The 23727-nt window shown below is 42.6% G+C and overlaps 2 protein-coding genes across 9 annotated transcripts in view; one reads left to right on the forward strand and one right to left on the reverse strand.

Moving 5' to 3' along the window:
• Window positions 1–2621: 2621 nt before the first annotated feature.
• Window positions 2622–7787, reverse strand: PIERCE2 (piercer of microtubule wall 2). Of its 3 annotated transcripts, none has more exons than XM_032796681.2 (2): window positions 7633–7787; window positions 2622–3211 (listed from the first exon to the last, which is right to left on the reverse strand). In XM_032796681.2, the coding sequence occupies exon 2, from the start codon at window positions 3200–3202 to the stop codon at window positions 2849–2851; it is 354 nt and encodes a 117-aa protein (XP_032652572.1). In that variant the 5' UTR covers window positions 3203–3211; window positions 7633–7787; the 3' UTR covers window positions 2622–2848. The 3 variants fall into 3 exon arrangements, with proteins under 3 accessions (XP_032652572.1, XP_032652569.1, XP_032652573.1); XM_032796678.2 differs by having other exon boundaries at window positions 7593–7648; XM_032796682.2 differs by lacking the exon at window positions 7633–7787 and adding an exon at window positions 7074–7367.
• A 117-nt stretch (window positions 7788–7904) lies between these two features.
• The window catches only part of CCPG1 (cell cycle progression 1), a 67215-nt gene continuing 51392 nt past the window's right edge, over window positions 7905–23727 (forward strand). For 5 of the 6 annotated variants that reach the window (XM_075069616.1, XM_075069614.1, XM_075069615.1 and 2 more), the window contains exon 1: window positions 7935–8035. The gene's annotated coding sequence lies outside the window, so the exon portion shown is untranslated. Of the gene's footprint in view, window positions 8036–23727 lie in introns of all 6 variants that reach the window. The other variant, XM_032796656.2, reaches the window with a different exon arrangement.

A 23727-nucleotide genomic window follows, 5' to 3' on the forward strand; every position in this document is an offset into this window, starting at 1 on the left:
ACCGCCAGGACAAGCCGGCGGGAGCACGGGAGATGACAGAATAGTTCGGAACATGCCTATCCGAGGGAAGTAGTGGGGGCTAAGAGACTTATCTGGCTTTATACACTTGTTAGCTTGATATGTAATAATTGAGGGATTTTATGATGGTACGTATTAATATGGGCAATTGAGTCTTGGATGTACCGTTGCAGGCAGCATAAGTCTGCTCATGTTGGCTCTGTGAGGGGATGTTGGATGGGATGGCACTGAGGTTATGCTCCGTGCAGAAATTTGCTTTCTTGGGTGCTGTGGCTGGTGAGTTCGCTGTGCCCAATCCAGTGTTAGATCTATGATTCACCAGTGATTTGAGTCGGGGAAGGAGTTTGTTCCTCCAGGCTGAGTTGCAGAGGCCCTGGAGGTTTCGCCGTCCTGGTCTTGTCTAGCGTTGTGCATTGTGTCGCTTTGCTGGCGGATTTCGTTGCAGGTTGAGCGGTCTTTCTAATCACATATTATGAGGGATTTCATATTATATCTTCAGTCCATGGGTTATGTGGTTTTGTTATATTATATGTGTATTGTGGTATGGGTTTTGTGGCCTTGTCTATGATGCAGTGTAGGTTCAGGACTAGGCTAGGATCTATTAATTGTCCCGTTCTGACCTATGTAGTCTATGATGTCTATGAGTACTAACATGACGTTTGGAGCTTATGGAGTTTCGTTGGGGGTGATATACTCTACTGTTTTGTCAAGATTGTCAGTAAGTGGAAATTGTCCAGGGGCAAGAGTATACATATGCTAATTAGCAAGCGTATTATCTATTATTTGGAGGTTTATGTTTTTCATCAGGGAGAATTGAGGCCCTGTTATCTAGCCAGTTGAGGTGTGAAATGACCAGGGAGGAAAACTGGTTATGTAAGTTGGGTCGTAGTCCAGTCCGACGAGGTCTTTTGGTTTGTTTAAAATTCTGATGACTGTATGGTGTTCATAATATTGCAAGAATTGCAACTGAAAAGTCTCAGCTAGTTTGTCTCTTTGAAGTTAGCTCTGGTCTGGAATTGTTTTTTGCTGCAGGACTTGGCATCCTTATTTAAGGTCTGCTTTAAAGGGAGTGTGCGCAGGGTAGATTGAAGTGTTCTCCTACAGGTTGTTTTGAGTATATTGGTATATCCTAATATCTGTTATGTGTCCATTTATCCCATTTCGTTAGAGGACGATGTCCAGTTAGGCCGATGTACCAATTAAGCAGAGGGTCATTGCTGCAATGATGGCACCGTATATTACATTGGAGCGCGGCGAGGAGGAGGAAGCTGGTGATGGTTGTGGCTGAATGCTGGTTAGGTCCATGGATGGTTGTCCCTGGATGTAGATATGGGGCCAGACGTTGGCATCAGAGTTTGGTTCTTGCAATGGATAGGTTCCCTCGAGCTTAAAGTTACAAATGATGCGGCTGTGCAGTCTACTGTGGAAAATATGTTTCAGGTGGACAGGTTGTCTGATGGCCGAGGACTGGGCCTGCCCACCCAAGGCCTCGTGAAAGTGTGGGATCATTGTCCAGAGACTGGGTTGTAATCCCTGATGATGCGTTGGAGGGGTTACTAGCTGGGACTGTATGATGATGGCCAAGTGAGTCTGTTGTGTTCTTTCTTGGTAAACTTCAGGACCAGACTTTTCAAAGAGAAACTGCATGAAGCGCTTCAGTTCACATCTGCAAATGTTTGACACCATCCAGCTCAGGATTAAACAAAGACTGTGAATGGCTTGCCACTACAAGAACCAGTTATTACTCCTCCCTTGGTTTCCACACCTCAACTGCTAGAACACGGGCTTACATCCTCCCTGATTAGAACTAACCTCACTTATTCTCTAGCTTGTCTAGCATATATATAACCTGCCAGACTGAAATTTCTACATATAGTATGCATCTGACAAAGTGGGTATTCACCACGAAAGCTCATGCTCCAAAACGTCTGTTAGTCTATAAGGTGCTACAGGATTCTTTGCTGCTTTTACATTGATGTTAAGGATAGCTGGCATCCCCCCTTCAGCAACTCAGAGACAGTGTGCATAGGACACTACATTACAGCCAGTAGGTCGGCTGCAAACTGTTGCATCACCTCTCTCAGACTTGTGTCGTGTTCCAGTCGATCAGTGCATTTATCAGATCCACTGGCTGTTATCCTGACCTATGCAAAATACTTTCCCCATATTTTGTGCAGAAAGTTTACTGCTGAACCTTTTCTCCATGCAGAACTGTATCGTCCCACCTCCCCTTTATGCAAAAAATGTTGGGAACAGCTTAAGGTTTTGACTTCCCTCAATTGTGGAAGGAGTTGAAGAATTTGTCTCTGCGTAAGTTGCACAGTACAAACACTAAGACTGAAGCAGAGTACAAACCTGTTAAAGGACAACCTGCTCACATCAAAGTTATATTGAGACAAATTCTGCACTCGCCCTCTTGGCTTCCTTGCGGTTGCAGGTGGTGGAAATATTTGCAGGATCTGATCAGTTTAAAAAAAATAGTCTGGCCTTGTAACACGGGATCTGACACTTGTTTTGAACATTAACCTCAAAGATCTATCCTCTTGGGTGAATTTCTGTTGCACTTAGCTCTTTAGTGTACAATAAGTGTTGTGTTTAACACATTCATTTCAAGAGATATACTTTATTTCTGTATGGGTTGATGCACAGAAACGTATTAACAAATACTCACGGTTTGATCCTTGTAGTAAATAAGTGTTTTACTGTAATATGTATTGACGCTTTACTCCAAAAATGGACAACAAAAATAACAAGCCTGCTTTTTGCTTCCCCAAAGGTAAAATGGCTAGTTCTTTCAGTAAATACATCAGAAAAGTAAGAGAGTACAATTTTACAGAGTATGCTGCATATTTGGGTAGTCATATACCCTACTTCTGTCAATGGCAGTGTTTATATAATTATGTTGAGTCAAACCACAAATTAACAAATGTTTTGTAAATGTTTCATCCTTTGGATGGTAGGTACATGGTACCATTTGAGACGTAGGTGGTATAGCACCATATTCACTCGAAGTTGTTTTAAACAGTAAAAGCTGAGGCTTTGTCAAGAAATTATTGGTGATGAGTATCTTTGGGTCCAACATACAAGAAAACACAGGATTGCCAGGATTTGCACAGGAAGGCAGTTTAACAGATTTGATTTTCTCATTGTTGGTACTCGTTGGTAGCATCTCAGCAGAAGTCATTTTCTTTTCCTAATTAAGAGATAATTTTAATGAGTGAGTTCTCTTTATAAATAATAGGGAAAATAATATTTCAGTTAGATTCATATTAAATCATTGTTTTTATTAAAAAAACAAACAAATAGATATTAGGAATCTGACCAGTACATAAGTATATTATTAGTTTAATTACTTGTGTATGGAAAGTAATGTGTTTCCTGAAGGAGAAAGCTGGAGGGAAATTAAGCCATGAAACTTGAAGGAATTTTTCTCAACTTTCACAAAGTTTTGTTGTATGCTTCTGCAGTGCACTGTACAGGTCACTTACATATTATTCAGTTATTTACGTGGATCCAGTTACTTTAGTGGTGTGTTATTTTAAAGATGGCAAGTAGGCAAGCTCCAGCAAAAAGTAGCACAGTGAAAAGAGGGTTATGTAGCATGCGAAACCCATGTTTAGATTCAGACTCATTCTTTCACTCAAATCTATAACACCTTCTCAGTGGGTTAGATTTGTGGGTCGGAGGAATAATAATGCTAACACTTACAGCATGTTGCAGCTTCATTGTAATAATTCAGAAAGATTAATTTGCACAATGACGGGACTAAACAAGCATACTTTAATGATGGATGATTATTTTTGTGGGAGAAGCGGGGTATTTTGCATAATTCTAAACTTTGTCCTAAAGTTTTACATTTATTTTTAAATGGCTTGATTCCAAATAAGTGTAATTTTAAAGTAGTCTAGTAACTTACTGATACAATCCTCTGTAGGCAATGAAGTGAAGGAAGGGCTAATTCACATTTTTGTTTCTACTATTTCTAGTTTTCTGTCAGTTTAGAAGAGCAGCATTTATAGTTTATATTGTGGAGGGCCTACTATATTGTAGAGGGGACAGAATTTTTTTTTTCAAATGAAATTTTAGAATGTGTGGAAAATTGCAGAGACTTGATAATCCTGGAATATTTTTTTAAAATACCATACCTTTCTCATATCCGTGGACATAAGTTTATTTGCGAAGGCTCTATTCCATAGTAAAGAGTACTCCATAGCATTAAATAATCAGTAATTGTTCATTACTAACTAATGATTATCAGCTGTGACATGGTGGCTATTGTCCCAGCCAGCCATTTGCTTGAATTATAGCATTCACTTAAGTTTAAATATATCTAGCATTAGTGTTCCTTACTGCCTCAAAAAGAAAAAGATAACATTGTAGATATCACTATGGAACATTTGGAAGAAATCTTTTTTCCCTTGAGATAGAAGGTTGAGTTCAGGTTCCATAGACCAGTGGTTTTCAAACTTTTTTTTTCTGACAATCCAGTTGAAGAAAATTGTTGATGCCTGCAACACAACGGAGCTGGGGCTCAGGGGTTTGAGTGTGGGAGGGGGCTGAGGCAGAGGGTTGGGGTGCAGGGGTGAGGGCTGAGGGGTGGGGCTGGGAATGAGGGGTTCATGGTGTGGGAGGGGCTCTGGACTGAGGCAGGAGGTTGAGCTGCGTGAGGGGGGTCAGGGCTCCGGGTTGGGAGTGCAGGCTCTGGGGTGGAGCCAGGGATGAGGGATTTGGGGTGCAGGAGGGGGCTCCAGGTTTGGGGAGGCTGGGGTTCGGGCATGGGGTTGGGGTACGGGCTTACCTCTGGTGGCTCCTGGTCAGCGGTGCAGCAGGGGTGCAGAGGCAGGCTTCTTGCCCGTCCTGGTATCATGAACCGCGCTGCATCCCGAAAGTGGCCAGCAGCAGATTCAGCTCCTAGGCAGAGGTGCGCAAGAGGCTCTGCATGGCTCTTGCCCGCAGACATTCCTCCCCCCGCCCCCCCCCCAGCTCCCATTGGCTGGTTCCTGGCCAATGGGAGCGCAGAGCCAGTGCTCGGGGCAGGGGCAGCGTGCAGATCCCCATGGCCCCCCTGCCTGGAAGCCGGATCTGCTGCTGGGCGCTTCTGGGGTGCAATGTGGTGTCAGAACAGGTAGGGACTACTAGTTTTTACTGGCCGACTGCCAGAGTCCCTGGGAGCTGAGCAAAGCGACCCAGTGCCTTGCATTCTGGGTCACGACCCAAAGTTTGAAAACCACTGCCATAGACCTTTTGTCTTAACCCTTTGTCTAATACTATTCTGATTCTATAATTCAGGACTAGACAACTGCTAGAAGTGGCAGTCCTTGGATGAGCTATTCTAACCAAGATCTCACGTGGCTGTCAAAGGTGAAAGTTCCCTCATGTTTTCAAGTGTGGCAGTTTATTCCAATGCTTAAGAAGTAATTCTTCTGTTCTACTCTGCGCTGATTAGGTCCCAACTGGAGTACTGTGTCCAGTTTTTGACACCACATTTCAGGAAGGATGTGGACAAATAGGAGAGAGTCCAGAGAAGAGCAACATAAATGATTAAAGGTCTAGAAAAAATGACCTATGAGGGTAGATTAAACAAACCCAATTTTTTCAGTCTGGAAAAGAGAAGACGGGGGGGATAACAGTTTTCAAGTACATAAAAGGTTGTTACAAGGAGGAGGGAGAAAAATTGTTTTTCTTAATCTCTGAGGATAGGACAAGAAGCAATGGGCTTAAATAGCAGCAAGGTCAGTTTAGGTTGGACATTTAGGAAAAACTTCCTAACTGTCGGGGTGGTTAATCACTGGAATAAATTGCCAAGGGAAGCTGTGGAACCTCCATCATTGGAGATTTTTAAGAGCAGGTTAGACAAACACCTGTCAGGAATGGTCTAGATAATACTTAGTCCTGTCATGAGTCCAGGGAACTTGACTAGATGACCTCTCAAGGTCCTTTCCAGTCCTATGATTTTATGATTCAGCAGTCAATGGTCAGCCGTAGGCATAGGGCTCAATACCAGTGCAACTAAGTATAACTAGACAACGACAAAGTGAGGTTTGCACCCTTCATTACTGAATTGGGGCTACTCCTGAGTGTACAGAAGGGCTTAATATCTACCCAGTGCTTTGAACATGTATAAAACCATGTAAGTGCAAAATTGCTGCCTTTATAAGAGAATTTAAGGGTTGCCACATTTACTTTACCAACCTTTTCTAACTGGTAAGTGTTATATGAAAGATAAAATAGGAAACCAGCACTCAGCTTATTTATTTTTAAATGTATGTTAACAAATGAATGACTCTAGAGAAGAAAACTACTGAAATGCCAGTCTTACCAACTTTTCTATACTCCTGTTCTTCAAATGAAGTGCACAAAAGGATAGTTTTTCCCCCCACGCTAAAGCATGTGTGTAGTAAGGATTAACTTGCTGAATTTCTGTATTTCTATAAACAACTGTTTTGCTGTGGAGTTTATATAGGTGGTTTAGTAATTTTTTTTCAGAGAGAAGGCACTGTCCACTGTTTGAACTGACAACAAACAGATCCCTTGTCAATACATTTTAAGCCTATACTCTAAATTTCTCAAGTTTTGAAAGGTTTGGTATTTTCTTTGATTTGCCTTTTCTAACAAATATGTAACTTGCATATTAAGTCCTGCCTACTAGCCACAAAAAAAGCCGCACTAAAACAAGAAACTCTACTGTACACTTCTTCCCCTAGGGAGAGGATGAGAGAACATATATGGCAGATGTTAGTCATGTGATTTAATGTATGACTGGAGGGTGCGCTGATACTATGGTGATGTGTGTGATAAAAGAACTGATCCAGAATTGTATTTATTCATTTTGATGAAATAAGTCATTCCAGCCTGGTGACCTTTAGAGGTTCAGCTGACCTGAAGAAAAGCTCTGTGTAAGCTCAAAAGCTTGTATTTTACCAACAGAAGTTGGTCCAATAAGTTATTGCCTCACCTTGTCTCTCTAACATATACATTGATTGGTTTAGATTAAGCTTTAGGTGCAAGTGGGATATTGTCAATTTTTAAAAATTCTAAACAAACCATTTATTTACCTCTGCTGCTAATACAATGGTAGATTAAAACTGGCAACACTTTAAATATCCAGTTTACTTATCGCTAATCTTTCCTTGTTGCATTCCTTTCAGATGAGCCGATAAGCTGGCATGAAGTCTGTAGTTTACACAGCCACGTGCACTGTCAAGTTCCCCGAGCTGCACTGGCTGTTAAATATCCGTTCCCACTGTACGGCATTAAAAGTAAGTGCATGGGAATGTTTCGTCTCCTGAGTCGATTTTGTAAATGCCTGTTTTACATAACAGGGATATTTTTATCCCTTTCTTCCCCATCTTTAAAATGCTTCCTGGGACTTGGCGAAACAGCCAGGAAACCAGCTGTCACGACACGGACTTTACTCTCTCCCGCCTCCTACAGCTGAGAAATGCGGCCTGTGCCGCCGGCTCCGGCGCCGAGCCGAGCCGAGCCGGGCCCGGCCCGGCTGGACAATCGCTTACAGCGCCGGCAGCGGGGCCGCGGCCTCACCCCACCTCTAAAGCTCTGTGCCAACTACCCACCGTGACGGGCCGGGCCGGCGCGCGCTCTGCCACTGCTTACCCCGGTCCGCCTCAGCTGGCCGCCGCTGCAGGCTCTAGATCGTGGCCCCAACTCTGCAGCGCTCAGGCGTCGGGGGCGTGCGACGTTGCCATAGCACCAGCCCCTCAAGGAGCCGCTGACTGTTCCTTTGTTGACAAGCCTCGTTGGCCTTTGACCCCTGCGCCGCCGGCCCGCTGCTGCGTGGGATCAGTAGTTCCCCTCGGGCTCGGCCCGCAGTGAGTGAGCGGGGAGCGGACTACACTTGCCAGGGTGCTCGGGGGCCGCTGCGATGCGCAGGCGCCGCTTCCCCTGCTGCTGGTTGTTTGTTGTTTTGTGAAGGCATCAGGAGCTAGCGGCGCGAGGCCGTGGTGCCCCCGTCCCTGGCTGGCTGCGGCGGGGGACGCCGCCGGGACCGATCACTCAGGTACGAGGGGCCACTTGGTCGCGGGAGGGGGGCAGGCGAATCCTCCCTTTCTTCGCTCTGGAAGCGCATCTCGGCTTGTCCCTCAGGCGATGGCGCGACTGCGCCACCCGCTTCCCGCTGGGCTCCCTAGTGCTAGCGTTCCTCGGGGGCAGCCCCTCAGCTCCCTGCCCGGGAGAGCGCACCTGCAGCCCCCTCCACCTTCTCGGTCGGGACCCCGTTGTGGGGAGGAAAGGGGCCCCTTGGAGCGAGAGCCACGGGCGGGGCGCAGGTTACTGTGCCTGAGCGAGAAGGGCCCTTGCTGGCCCCAGGCTGCCCCTGGGTTAGGCAGCAGGTTAGTATTTAGACGTCCGTGCTTTACGTGGTAAGCGCGTGTTAGAGCAATACCCAGGTAATAACATGTTCACTTATATAAACTATTCCTGCTGTCATTTGCTGTGCTTTCTAAGGATAAATGTCAGCTATTTGGAAGGGGGTTTCAGGATGAAGAGAGCGAAGCACTTCTGTTGGCAAAGGGCAGGGCCATCAGAGAGAATCCCATCGGTGTACTACTCTGTTTTGGGTGCTGGGCACTTTGTCCAGAAAACAAATGTCCTCTGCCATGTCTGCCAAATGGTGCTGCGTTTAATTTAGTCTGCTTCATCGTGGTTAGATTTAAATAAGAAATGGAATAGCAGGCCAGCCCTTGTGGTGAATGGGTATATGCCTGTTAGTAGCATTTACAGCTGAGTGGAAGAGGAACTTGAATTGCTTACCATATTGGTCAGTAAAAGGAGACACTGTTTATTACTTTAATATATCTTATGTATGTTCAGTCAAGAGAAATTGGCTCTTAGATCTTGAATATTCTGTTATGATTTCCCAGCTTCCATCTGTTTCATCATCTCCATACATGCTTGTGACCAATGCAATGTATTATATTTCATAAATGATGTGATAGTTTACACTGCTGAATGTCAGTTAAGTTGTTTTGGCACCACTCTACTTTATCTGTAGCCAAAACGTCATACTCATGAGAGAAAAAACAATAATATATTAGTAGAGCACAAAACCTAATATAGAGATTATGTTTTAGTAAAGCAGTGCAGGTGCACAGACAGAACTGTGTGTTCACATCATGCCCTGGGAATTCAAACAACACTAATATCACAGTACAGTAAGTAAATTAGCATTACAAAATTGTGAATTGTCAGAAATCTTTTCCTAGAAATATGTTGATCTGAGGAAGCTATTATAAGTGCTATTATAATAGAAGACTGCTTAGTAGAAGTAATATAAATTTGCATGAAGATCCTGCAATAGCATATTTACCTTCGTTATAATTTATTCTGAGAAGTTTTTTGTACAATAGAAATAAGATATTCCTGTAGAACAGAATCCTTAGTTTCCCTAGTTAAAAGTGGAATATAATTAGCTATCATAAATTAGTTCCTTTTCACTGTTAAACATTTAATTCTTCTTTGTCAACATTCATTCAGGTTTTTCTGGTCTGACAGGTCTTGTTTCAAGATGGAAGAACTTTGGAGTTATATGTAGAATGGAATTATTATTATTCTGTGTAAAGTTGGATATCTGTTTTATTCCAGCACTCAAATTTTGGTGAATTGGACATAGTGTTTTACATTTCTGTTATATTACCAATAAGAGGCAGAAGTCAATGGTTACTAAAATCTTTATTTTATACTCTGAATATTTATTCCTCTATTAACTTTAATGGAGCTGCCACATTATATACAGTGATGTGAATAAACTGTTTTAAATGAGACTGTCAAATTTGCTTACAGCAGTCAAGACACTGTAAAATTAAAATATATATATTTAATAAAATTAATTTCCATTTACTTGTCTAAATACTCCTAAGATTAAAACTAGAAGAATGTTATTTCTTTTACTCAGTTTTCCTTTCCCTTCATATCTCTACACACACACACACATTTCTTTTAATCTTGTGTTAGATTTCATGCCATTACAGGAGCTTTATCTAGTGTGCACCCCATAATTACTTCAAATGGCATTGACTGTGCAGTTCTAGAGAATGCAGTCAATTGCATCATAGCTTCTGCTGGTGGTGATGGAGCAGAATATTTTTAAACATGTCCTTTCAAGACAAAAGAACCAAGACTCTGGAAGTAGATAGAATAATTTCTACTGAATTACTGTGAACAAAATAGTAAAAAGACAAAAGTAAAATGATAGCGTTGTCACTACTGTGCAACGTTTGGAAAACAATTACAATATAATACATTTCTAGGTAACTTTGGTTTGTAGGCAAGTTGCTAACATAAATCATATTTTTCAAAAAAGCATCCATCCAATTTTTTCAAGATTATGCCCAGTGTATTTTACTTATCTTTTCATCATAAGAAGCTAAATGTTTTAAAGCACTTGGTTATCACAAACAAGAATAAAATTACAGTAGCTTCACTGTTGATACCTTGGGGTTTGATCCAAAGCCCATTGATGTCAGTAAGAAGATGCCAGTTGACTTTATAGGGCTACAGGGGAGACTCTCCAAAGCCCACTAAACTGTAAGTTCTTTCAGGCAGGAACTGTTGTTTAATATGTTTCCTTCATTGCCTGTCATAGTGGAGTCCCAACCAAGTTGAGGTGTCTAGATAGTATCATAGTATAAATGTTAAATAACAGTAGTAGTAATAGACGAATGAAAGACACGGTAGATAGCTTTGGTTGTAATACAGTATTGGTAAAACATACCATGTAAAAAGTTTATTTCTGTTTGTGTTTATAGGGCTGTCATCTTAAAAGTAACACTGAAATTTATCTATTATAATAACACCTCGGGCTTACTGTAAATTAACCAAAATAATAAAAAAAAAGATTTTTCAGACTGTATACTTCGTGCATTTTGTAGCACGTTGTATATAGTCGTCTTCAATCTTTCCCCTGTTCACATGAATCTTTCACTGGAGGGGGAAATACACACTTTTTAAAAATAAAAGTGTAATTTTGAAACCACAGGAGGACTGGGAGGGTCAGCAGCCATAGAACTTTAAATTGCTTTTAATTAATTTTTTTTTTTAAATTTACTAGATTTCAAGTTGACTTTGTCCCTATAAGTCTTTTAGTGGATGGTAATGGCTGGACAGTTAGGTGATGAACTTCTCCAGTCCCTCTGGTATTCCATGGATGATAATCATAAAACTGCACTAGATTCTTTATATGGGCTACTTAGCGTTAGGCTGTATTTATGTAATTTAATACCTATTTTGGGGGAAAAAAAGCAAATACTGTAAACAAGAACACAATGGCCTTGCTTCTCATGTTCTAAAATGTGATTAATAGCTTTATGCCTCTTATCTGTATTCTAGAAGTGCACATTTAAAATAGAGAGCACATACTACATTTTATAGCAATTTATGTTCAGTTGATCCTCTAACTCCTCCTCCTGGAATCTACGCAGAATTTGGGGTAGGTGTAGGGAAGCTCCCCTGTCCTTCCAAAAAATATTCTACACAAAGTGTCAGTTTCCTGGAAAATCTGTGAAGTCAGCCACATGGATTTCCTGGCTTCTTTGCCATGATTTGGGGAATGATACAGCACAGAATTCCTTGACAGTGAAACTTTGAATCAAAGGTAATATATGTAAATTTTTCTATAGAGAAATGATTGCAAGATGCAGTACAACCCTAGTCATTCATAATTTTGCTGAATAGATTTTTGTCTGATTTTTAAGAACATAAGAAAGCATCTAACTGTTGCATGGGAAATGCAAGAAAACCCTTTTTAAGCAAACATAAAATGTAAAGTTGAATGCAGTGTAGTGTATAACATATGAATCTTTTCTGGGGTCTTCTGAAGCACATTGTGTGTAGATCTTTTGAGGATTTTTTGTAATTGAAGTGATATTTCATACAGATGATTTAAGACCTGATACACAGCACACTTTGGTCACTACATGAATAATATTTCAGAAAACGAGATGTTCTCAGAAGTCTAACCACATTGTAGATGTAACACTATATTATCTCCTCTGCCTTTCTCTGACAGCTTGGCATGTAGGTCTGATGACTATTGAGAAAGAAATGGGTTAATTTATGTAATGTAGGCAGGACAATGAAAATTTGTAACCTTTCATTTAATTTTTTTTAAAGAAAGTTTTAAATTATTGCTCAAGTGAATTTTATTTGGTGTAGTCCAAAGGAAACCTTCTACTCATTGGTGCTGATAGACTGGAATATAGCAAATAAGTGGAGTCAGCCTCTTCCTAAACCAAAGTCCCAGGCTGAGCAGTCTTTCAGGGCTAGAACAAACTTTATGTTCTGGGAAGCTCTTTCCTATCCAGGCTCCGAGGCCAGTTTTAGTCCCAAGCTGAGTAGGCCTCTATCTAAGGCTGTGGCTACACCGGCAGTTTTGCAGCGCTGGTAGTTACAGCTGTACTCGTACAGCTGTGTACGGCCAGCGCTGCAGTGTGTCCACACTGCACCAGTATGCAGGCGTTGAATGTGGTGACATTGGGGCAGCTATCCACAGAAGCACTTGGTCCCCATTTGTGCGTTGTGGGAAGGGGACGGAAGGTGCAGGCATTCCGTTCCTGTTCAAACAACCCTGCCTGCCAGAACGGACCCCGCGCCTAAGGGACACGCTTTTTATTTATTATTTTTAAAAACTTACCCTCATACCCGGCTGCCGGTTCTGCTCCATGGTCCCTCCTGTTGAGTTGAAGCGCCAGGGAGCGCGGCATGGCCCCGCTCTCCAGAGAGCTCCAGCGCGGCGGGGTTGCCGCACGGCGCTGGGCTCCAGCCTATGACGAGCGGATGTGCCGGAGCTGCTGCGGCCTGCCGGTGGCCGGCCGGAAGTCGCAGATGCCTGGCGCCTCCCCTCCCGGCCGAGCTTCCGTTGTCCAGCCTCTGAAAGGCTGTCAACCAGTCTGTAAGTCCGGCATACACTGCGCTGCAGTGCGCTGAAAGGGAAAGACCGGACTGGGTAGCATGCCATACAAAAATGCTAAGAGGGCGATGCAAGGAGCAGAGACAAATTAGATCCCTGGGCACAATGAATTGCCTTGCACTGGTCATACAGGAAAAGTTGGAGCATTTCTCAGTAACGCAGACTACTCGGATGAAAGGCCGATGCTCTAGTGATGTAGAATAAGAGAAAAAAATGTTGGAGTTTTTGCGATTTTGATTCTAATCTTGTGATTTCTTCTCCTTGGATAAAAGGCGGAGTGTAGTGTGTGTGTGTGTGGTGATGTGCTGTGTTACAGAAAGCACTACAACATGGAGCCTCAAGATCTGCAACTACCAATCGCGGCAAGCCCCTCTCACCCGGCCCGCCACGCCCGGCCAACGCGCAAGCCCGCTCGCCCCCTCGTTACTCTACAACCCGCACCATCCTCCCAGCTCAGACCCAGGCAGTGAGTGCTAACGTGACCCAAGAGGCTTAAATGAATGCGGAAAGTCCGAAGCCTGGAGCCAATAAAAACGCTGGGAGCCACACCGGAACCAGGCGCAACACACACGCCATATGCACACGAACGACCCCAGGTACAGCCAGCGCGCACAACAGGAGCAGCGCTGGCTGAGCTTTTAAGTGTAGACACCTGCTAAGTTGCAGCGCTGTAACCCCCTCACCAGCGCTGCAACTTGCAAGTGTAGCCATGGCCACAGGCTAAACTGACTGTGAAAGTTGGGGCAAGTTTTAAAGCTCCTGAATCCTGCTTCCACTAAACTACAGCTAGTCAGCAATTGCTTTGAAACAAACCACTCCATTACACACTTTTCTCATGACAACAACTTTTTACAGGCCAACTTTGAACATGAGATGCTCTGTTCTTTATACTAGTTCTCAAGGCTAGATCTCCTTACTCATCTAAGTAGTGTCCAATTTTAATATTTTATAGGTCAGTTTTGAAACTGAGTCCTAAATGTCATCTATCAGAAAAGGTTGAACTGTACTATACAGCAGATGAAAGAACAATTTAAACAATACACCTCTACCCCTATATAACGCAACCCGATATAACACAAATTTGGATATAACGTGGTAAAGCAGTGCTGGGGGGGTGGGGGGGAAGGGGGACTGTGCACTCTGGTGGGCCAAAGCAAGTTCGATACAACACGGTTTCACCTATAACACGGTATGATTTTTTGGGTCCCGAGGACAACATTATATCAAGGTAGATGTGTATTACCATTTTCTACCCACATGTACTAATTTTCATGTTTTCATTCCCCTCATTTGTTTCTTGGTCTAAAATAATAAAATAAGTATTCTAAACAGTATCTTTTTCATTTCCAAACTTTTCTTTCATCTGAGTACACATTCACATCAGCAGTCTGCTTGCACCATAAAAGTTTGAGAAGGATCTTAATCCAAATTCTCAATGTCTAAGTTGCTTTTCTACCTCAAGTACTAGAAAAGCTAAAATCATGCTTCTATTTTTAAAGTAAGTGGAACTATCATTTTTAATACAGACTTCTGGACAGTGTCCATCAACTCAGATGATGTCATATTTTATCCTTGCATGGATTAGCAATATAAAGTTTATTTGCAAATAAATAAAGTGGTACGGATACAAGTGGTTCTTGAAGTATTTTAAAATAATGTGAAGTTATTAGCAATTTTATTTAAAAACCCTATATTAAAGATCAATCTATTCTCCACTACCTTTTGGCTGGGGCTGGCATTTGTGGGATGGGCTGGGTAGTACTATTGAGAAATATATTAAAAGATCTATTTTAAATGATGTTGGTGAGGAAGAATAATGTTGTTTTTAAATTAGATTAGTTTCCAAGAAGGGTAACGTTACTTTAAATGAGATTATTGGCAAAGGATCAGCAATTCTATTTTGAGACAATAATTCCAGGACAGAAAACATTAAAGAGTTATTATGGTTATATTTAGCTTTTATTTTCATAATGTTTTCTTTCTCTTTAAGTAATAGTTTTCTCAAGCCACATACTTAGCCTGGAAAGTTAACAATAAAGTTATAACTTAAAAGAAACATTAAATTGTATAGAAATGCACAATTTAGGGGGAACCAAACAGCTTTAATTCTGCTCCCACTGACTTCTTTATTATCTAAATCAAGGGTCTCAAACTCAATTTGCCTTAGGGCCGTTGCCAGTCCTCCAATCCTCCAGCAGGCCAATGTCACTCATGTCGCCCAGAACCCGCCCTCAAAAAACTCTGCCCCCCCACCGACCTAAGGCTCTGGGATAGAGTTTGGGTGGGGGAAGAGGTCGGGTAGGGGATTGGGGTGCAGGCTCTGAGAGGGAGTTTGGGTGAAGAAGGGGTAAGAGGTTGGGCTCTTGGGAGGGAGTTTGAGTTGGGGAAGAGGTCTGGGCTGCAGGCTCTGGGAGGGAGTTGGGGAAGGGGGCGCAGGCTCTGGGAGGGAGTTTGGGGCAGGAGGGGGTACGTGGGGAGGGGGTGCTGGCTCTGGGAGGGAGTTTGGGGGCAGGAGAGAGTATGTGGGGTGTGTGTGCAGGCTCTGGGAGGAGGTCAGCAGTGTGGCCCTTACCTGGGGCTCCAAATTGGGGCGGGCCGGGGGGCCTCCACGTACTTCTGCCCCCAGGCACTGCCCCAGCAATGTTCCATTGGCTGCAGGGATGCTCAGGGTAGGGGCAGAGCATGGAGGCACAGCCCCATCCTGTCCCACACTTAGGCCGGCAGGGAGGGGCTGGCAGCCACTGGAGTGAGAGGGGAGGAGCTGGCGGCTGTTGGGTTGCAGGGAGAGATCCGGCCCCAAAACTGCTGGAGCCCCGCGGGCCACATGGGGAAGGCTCGTGAGCCACAGATGGCCCGCTGGCTGGGAGTTTGAGACCCCGATCTAAATGATGAAGGGAGGTGCTTTTTTATTAATTAGTGAACATGATTTGAAACTCTCCCATTAACACCTGATGTAGACACAGTTTAACGCCTTTAAGATTGTATTCTCTGTTCCTGTCATAACCTAGACTCTCACTCCAGATTACAATACCCATAACACCAGACGCTAATGGGGTGTTTCAAATCATGCTAGATAACTAATTTATAAAACAAACACATTTTTCTTACATTGTGTGTAAGATGGGCAACAAGGCTTAAAACTTAGGCTAAGTGTTGGCGAAATGTTTCAAGCCAAGTGTATTAGTTTCCTTAGAATATGTGTATGTGTAGAGAGTATAGAATTTTTTATTTATTTCCTTATTTGGCTTCCTTTGATAGAAACAGAATATATATGACTTCTTGCCAGGATAACTCCTCTTAAATTGGCACTAATATGGAGGTGTGGTAAACCAAAAACACACACTTCCATTTAAGCTAGATTCTAATATGGGTTGACACACAGAACAACTACAACTAGCGCACAACTTGGCTGAACTAATCTTATCTCACTACATAGTTATTTTCCTATATAGTCTGTATTTCCCTTTCCCAATCTACTTACTCTTTTTGCATGAAAACAGGAGCTTTTATTCCCAGTTTTGTTCTGCTTCCTTTGCCACTTGTTCCTCACTTGAAGTCCTAATCCTTTGACATCACTATTGGTTGCTGTGGTGATGATTATAACGACTCAGACACCAACACCACATTCTATAAACCATTACCCTCTGATCCCACTGAGAGTTACCAAAAGAAACTACACCATCTACTCAAGAAACTCCCTGAAAAAGCACACAAGCAAATCTGCACGGACACACCCTTAGAACCCCGAGCAGGGGTATTCTATCTGCTGCCCAAGATCCATAAGCCTGGAAATCCTGGACTCCTCATCATCTCAGGCATTGGCACCCTGACAGCAGGATTGTCTGGCTATGTAGACTCCCTCCTCAGACCGTACGCTAACTGCACTCCTAGCTATCTTCGAGACACCACTGACATCCTGAGGAAACTGCAATCCATTAGTGATCTTCCTGAAAACACCATCCTAGCCACTATGCATGTAGAAGCCCTCTACACCAACATTCCAACATGCCACATTCTCTGCAAGCCGTCAGGAACAGTATCCCCGATAATGTCATGGCAAACCTGGTGGCTGAACTTTGTAAGTTTGTCCTCACCCATAACTATTTCACATTTGGGGACTGTGTACCTTCAAATCAGCAGTACTGCTGTGGGTACCCACATGGTCCCACAGTATGCCAACATTTTTATGTCTGACTTAGAACAACGCTTCCTCTACTCTACTTGTGCTACATTGATGACATCTTCATCATCTGGGCCCATGGAAAAGAAGCCCTTGAGGAATTCCATCATGATTTCAGCTATTTCCACCCCACCATCAATCTCAGCCTGGACCAGTCCACACAAGAGATCCATTCCTGGACACTACAAAACTAATAAATGATGGCCACATAAACACAACCCTACACCGAAACACTGGATGCTGTACATTATATGCCTCAAGCTTTCATCCGACCCACACTCGATCCATGTCTACAATCAAGCTCACGAGCAAATCGATTTGTTCCACCCTCGACAGAGAACCTCAGCTCTCTATCAAGTTCTTACACTCAGTACACCTGCCGAAGTGGAAGAAACGATTGCCGGCAGAAGAGTACCCGAGTCACTATAGTAGGACAGGTCCAACAAAGAAGTAACAGATGCCATAGCCTCCTTTACCACCCAACTAAACCTCTCAGTGCATCCATCAAAGATCTACAACCTATCCTGGCAAGGCGTCCATTACTTCTCCAGATTTGGAGACAGGTCTAGTTTTGATTCAGACAGCCCAACTTGAGGCAAAATACTCACCAGCCACCACAACAAAACAGTACCAGGACCTATCCTTTGCACAGTTGTGCAACTCTGTTCCCACTATTTATTCAGGGAATGATCCTCATAGGACCTAATCATCAGCCACGCTCGAGGCTCATTCACCTGCACTCTACCATGTGATATATTGCATATTTCTTGCCTGGCAATGCCCTCTGCATGTACATTTGGCTACTGGGACGTCTCTACGTAAGAATAATGAGACAATATCAGACGTCAGAGTCATAACTTCAACAGTTGGAGACCTTCAATCTCCTTGACCATCAATTTACAGACCAAGTTGATATTACACAAAAACTTCAAAAGACTCCATGGAGATTGCTGAATTGGAATTATTTTGCAAAATTGGACCCTCAATTAGCTTGAATAAAGACTTGGGGGTGGCTGGTCATTACACAAAGTAAAACTATTTCCCATGCTTCTTCCCCTCTCCCCCCCACAGTTCTCCATTCCTTGTCAATTGCTGGAAATGGGCCATTTTCATTACCACTACAAACAGTTCTTTTTCTCTCCTGCTGATAATAGCTCACCTTAACTGATCACTCCCCTTATAGTGTGTTTGGTAACACCCATTGTTTCGTGTTCTCTCTCTGTATATATATATATCTATAGATATATATATCTATATCTTCCTACTGTATTTTCCACTACATGCGTCCGATGAAGTGGGCTGTAGCCCACGAAAGCTTATGCTCAAATAAATTTGTTAGTCTCTAAGGTGCCACAAGTACTCCTGTTCTTTTTGCGGATACAGACTAACATGCTGCTACTCTGAAACGACTCAGACAGGATTATAGCTTGTGATACGAGGTTACTCAGTCCCAGAGCTTTCATCATAAAAATGCATGCACTCACAGAAAAAATTGCAGTTTGTTTATTTTAACAAAACAACAGGGTAAGAATGGAGAAAAATAATGAACAAACTGTATGTTAGAACTCTCTTCCTCTTACTCTTCCCCCACCCCAACTCTCACCTAGGCCTTAGATATGCTTAGTTCATCCTTTATCAGCATCTTCTGCTAACTTCTGCTTTTTTACTCAGAAAAAAAGATTTCTGTCAGGCAAGGACCTCTCTTAAAGGGATACCTACTCCTTCCTGGTAAGAGTGCATTTATATTTCCTCTCTGCAAAATCACTTGAAAAGAGGAAATAAAATAAAACAGATGTACACTGGACAGACCAGCAGGCACATCCAAATTTCCTTATTCCAAAACATGGAGGCCCTAGAGTTTCCTTACAAAATATCTGTAAGAATTTAACGTGGTCAAAACACGTTGTAACAATGTAATTGTCCCTAACCTTGACCTGAGCAAGTGCTGACCTGTTTTTGCTGAAATTTCCCCAAAAATTCAGTGAGAGGCAGACACTTGGCATAGAAATGTTAATCCTTATGGTTAAAGTTTGGCAAAGTTACAAACCATTGAAAACAGGGGTCTTATAGTGATAAATGTTGGGTAACCTGTAGGTGTTGCTATCTGTAATACACATGCACACTCATATATACACACAGAGAGTTGAGTATTGGACATACACATACTTTTGCATGCTGAATAATATAAATAAGTAGAGCTCTTAATAGAATGATTTTCAAAATCTTAGAGGTCTTCTAAATGCATTGTTTGGGATTTTTATTTTTTTATCATGATGGACATTTATGTAGCATGCAAAAGTATCCATTTGCTGAATACTTTCAACAGTAAGTGGAAAGTGTTGCTGTATTTTTGAAACAGCAATAGTGTAGTTGAAGTTGTAACTTCATCCATTTTTTTTACTAGTAGTAAATATACCAGTACAGTTGGTTACCCAAGGCCACAATTTGAACTCCAATTGTTTCCCCTATTACAGATGTTGGAACACAACTTCAAATTGTTTACTTAATTTTTTAGTGAATTTCTTTTAATATGTTAACATGACCTGAGGCATATATCTGTGAGAGAAGACTAGCAGTTCTTCCTGTGCTAACTTCCTGTTTTTGTCTTTCTTGTTTTTTAATATTCAGAGAACTTGTGTCAAGTTTAAGTACTGGTGTATAATCTATGACCTCAGATTTACGTATGGTTTCTAGATATATTTGTTAAATTTGTTCATGCAGTAATGGTCATTCAGTTACATCTGCTGATCAAGTTATTTATAATGCAGTGGTATGAGTAACTTGGTGTTTGTGCGTTGTGGATATATTTTAATTTTAATTTGATGGATATTAAATGATTTGTTGTGTAGGGTTTCAGTATGTACATCTGATTGCATTCTTATGTTATTCCTGTGTAAAGATTTTTGTTCTTTTAGATATTTATTTTAATTGCTACAATATTTTACTTGTTTTGAAGATCATTGTAAATATGCATAATGTTTGCCGAATCTGTTCATATAGCAATCTACGTGATTTTAGTTTAGTTTGAGAATAATATAAAAAAGGATTTGACCAATTTATAGTATTTAAAAAGTTGGCTACGTTGAAGTTAGATTTAGAAGACATAGTTAACTGTATGATACTGGCAAAGTCATTTGATTAAAAATAGGATCTGTGGCTTTTTACCTCTGTTACCACTAGCAATTTAACCAAGGAAAACAAATAGTGACAGAATAGTTAATGTCTGGCTCTTTGGTCTGTATGAAATGAGTTGTTTCAGTTTGCTTTGAAATTGCTGGGTATCCACTTCACAGTTGGTTATTGGAACCAGTGTTGGAAGTCCCAGCAGGGAAATCAAATGTTTAATGGTCTGTGGAGACTGAGGGTTTGTCTACACTGGCAAGTTTTGTCACCAAAAACTTCCTTTTGGCAACAAAACAGCTAGAGCGTACACACTACAATGGGACTTCTGTTGCAAAAAATGCCCAGTTTTTGCGACAAAAAACTTCCACCCCTATGAGAGACTTTTGCAGGGGTGGCCAACCTGTGGTTCTGGAGCCCACATGCGGCTCTTCAGAAGTTAATATGCGGCTCCTTGTATAGGCACCGACTCCAGGGCTGGAGCTACAGGCGCCAACTTTCCAATGTGCCAGAGGGTGCTCACTGTTCAACCCCTGGCTCTGCCACCAGCCCTGCCCTCACTCCACCCCTTCCTACCCCGTCCCCTGAGCCTGCTATGTCCTCATTCCTCCCCTTCTCCCCCACCTCCAGCCTCCTGCATGCCATGAAATAGCTGATTGGGAGGTGCAGGGAGGGAGGGGGAGGCGCTGATTAGCAGGGCTGCCCATGGGCAGGAGGCACTGGGAGTGGGGTGGGGGGAGAGCTGATGGGGGGCTGCTGATGTATTACTGTGGCTCTTTGGCAATGTACAGTTGGTAAATTCTGTCTCCTTCTCAGGCTCAGGTTCGCTGCCCCTGGACTTTTATCTTTTCCCCTCCCTTTATTTTTGACAAAGAGCCGATGTAGACGCTACTGATTGTTTTGTCGACAGAATTGGCTTCCGCCAGTATCCCACTCTGCCTGCCCTGATTGCTCTGCTCAGTGTTTTGGCATGCACCCCTCCCCTTTCAAAGCTCTGGGAAGTATCTGTGTGCTGCTCTGTTTGGGGAACAAAGAAAGAGCAAATCATTGGAATGCTCCTGTTCTGCCCTGCGCAAGGAACACAGCAGCAGGCAGACTGCTGCCGCGGGGGGCGGGGGACAGACTGCTGTGCTGCTTTGCCATTCCTCAGCACTGGCAGCTCACAGAGCTGCTCATGATGCTGTTCTCCACAGCTGAGGGGGCTGTGAGAGAATTGGAGAGAATCCCAAGATGCACAGCGATCAGCCCTTCTTTCCCACAACACTGCACTGTGGGATACATACCCACGGTGCATTGCTCACCCTGCCGATAATGGTGTTCCCAATGTGGACATGATCTATCAACAGAGGGAGCAAGTGTGAATGCCCTTTGGTAGTTTTTGTTTTGTTGAATTTTTGTGTGTCGACATAAGTTTTGTCGTCAAAACCTGGTAGTGCAGACAAGCCCTGAATGTACTCTTTCACCCTTACCTGGTTCATCTAAGTCAGTCCACTTGTACTATAACTGCCCTTACTATGCATCTTTTGTGGATTTCATTTTCAGAGTATATAAATTAGGTACCCCTTATGATCATTCCAAGACAAGGAAATTAGTAATAGCTATTATAACTTGTATTGTCCAAAAGACTATGATGGAACAGAATTAAAAAAATAAAATAAAATCTTAGTGTCTTAAGTATTAAGAGATTTTAATAAAAGCAAGTTTAGGTATTTGTTAGGTAATTTTGTTCTTGAATTTAACTTCTTTCTTTTAAGTTCAGGGCTGCACACAGGTGTTTGGGTGCCGAGGGCAAAATCTGAAACTGTGCTTTCCCCCTCAGAAAAAATTACAATTGAAGGGAGGCTTTGTAGGGGTTGTTGGAGAGTGAGCCCATCGCAGTGGTTCCTGTCCCATGGGGCTGGGTGCAGCTCTCCACTTGGGGTGTTTCAGCTTGGCACAAGGGGTCACAATGCCACTCATGCTTGGCCTGGCTGCCCCTGGATCATGACAGAGGGGCAGCTGGGCCAAACCTGAGTGGTGCTGTGTCCCTGCACATCTGGTCACAATGCTACTGGTTTGCACAACCCCTGGTTGGCTCTTTTTCTGCTTTGAGAGGATGTTAGTATGACAGATTAACATGTAAAATATTTTTATTATGCATGTTTGACCGCAGCTTTTTCTTGGTGTTCTAATGTGTTCCCTGCACTCTTGAATGATGGAGGAGACTTTGGTCAGCGGGAAGAAAGGGGTCATGGCCCCCTTCAGGGTCCTCCATCCCTGAGGGTGGAGACACAGGGTGCTATCACCTGGGCTAGGGGCTGACTGGAAAAGGCTCAGGGAGGCCACTGGGCCCTTGTGCACCTGGGGAAGGTGAGATCTATAAACACGTGGTCACCACAGCTTTCCTAGCCCATGTTTCAGGAGTGAAAGACCAGGATTGACAAACTAACTCAGGCTCCTATATTGCAAGACAGAGGATTTCCACAAAGTCACTCAACTGGTCTAATTTTTTTATAGTGCCTCTTCCTTCTGTCCTTCCATTCTCTAATTGCCCCCTCTTTTCCTGTTCTCTTTTCTCTCCCATCTTTTCCTCTCCATTTTTCTAAATCCACTGGCATAGTTTTGGTTCAGATACTTGGTGGAGCAGCTTGTGCTGTTCATGTATTGAGAAAATCTTGCAGTAATGTATCTAAAATGTGTTCCTTTTGAGCTAGCATCTTTAAATTTGCTACTCTCATACATTATGGACAGCTGAGTACATGGAAAATTACTGTGAAGAAACCAGTCTTACAATATTTCAAGCATCTGAGTGCCCTTTTAAGCTACAATCTTGAAGTAAGGTGTGCATTTAATGTGTTCCGCCGATAATGAGGGGCTTGTTGTGGGAAAAACAAACTTGAGATGTGACATGTATAGTAATATTAATACAAAAATATATATTTCCTTCTGTGATGTGGTCTTGGATACAAAGCCTCAGACTTGGGCATCTGAGATCACCAGTGTTGTTTATTGGATTTTAGCCAAGAAAATTGTCAAAGGCATGCAAGTGAACTCCCTGCAAGTGCTCATGTTGAAAGTCTCCTTCACCCAAAAGATGACTGTTAGTTTTATATAATTGCATCTGAATGATCTGATGATACAACACACATGTTTTATGATCTCATCAGAATCCTGAATAGCAAATGTTGCCATGTGGTCATGCATTGTTTGGTATAACACACTACACAGTGTAAAAAAGAAAATGTTTCCTGTCTGGCCACTCAAAGAGGAAAAAGATTAAGTATAGAGGGAGAAGGTTTGAAAGAGATCACCAACCACATCTGAAAGACGTGGCATCAGAGAATAGGATCTCGCTATTGACTAAAGTTTATTTGTGCAGGCCCATAAGGGCTTGTCTGTGCTGTGGAGTTAATGTGCAGCTTTTTGATGTACATCAGGTAACTCATAATATCCAAGACAAAGTAATAGCATGCATATAGGTCATCTGCTGTCTTTCAGTTCTTATTGA

This window comes from Chelonoidis abingdonii, chromosome 9 (assembly GCF_003597395.2).
Source record: "Chelonoidis abingdonii isolate Lonesome George chromosome 9, CheloAbing_2.0, whole genome shotgun sequence".
Classification (NCBI taxonomy): domain Eukaryota; kingdom Metazoa; phylum Chordata; order Testudines; family Testudinidae; genus Chelonoidis; species Chelonoidis abingdonii.

Coding starts and splice junctions, on each gene's coding strand:
- PIERCE2 (XM_032796681.2), bottom strand. CDS start 3,202: ATGACTTCTGCTGAGATGCTACCAACGAGTACCAACAATGAGAAAATC.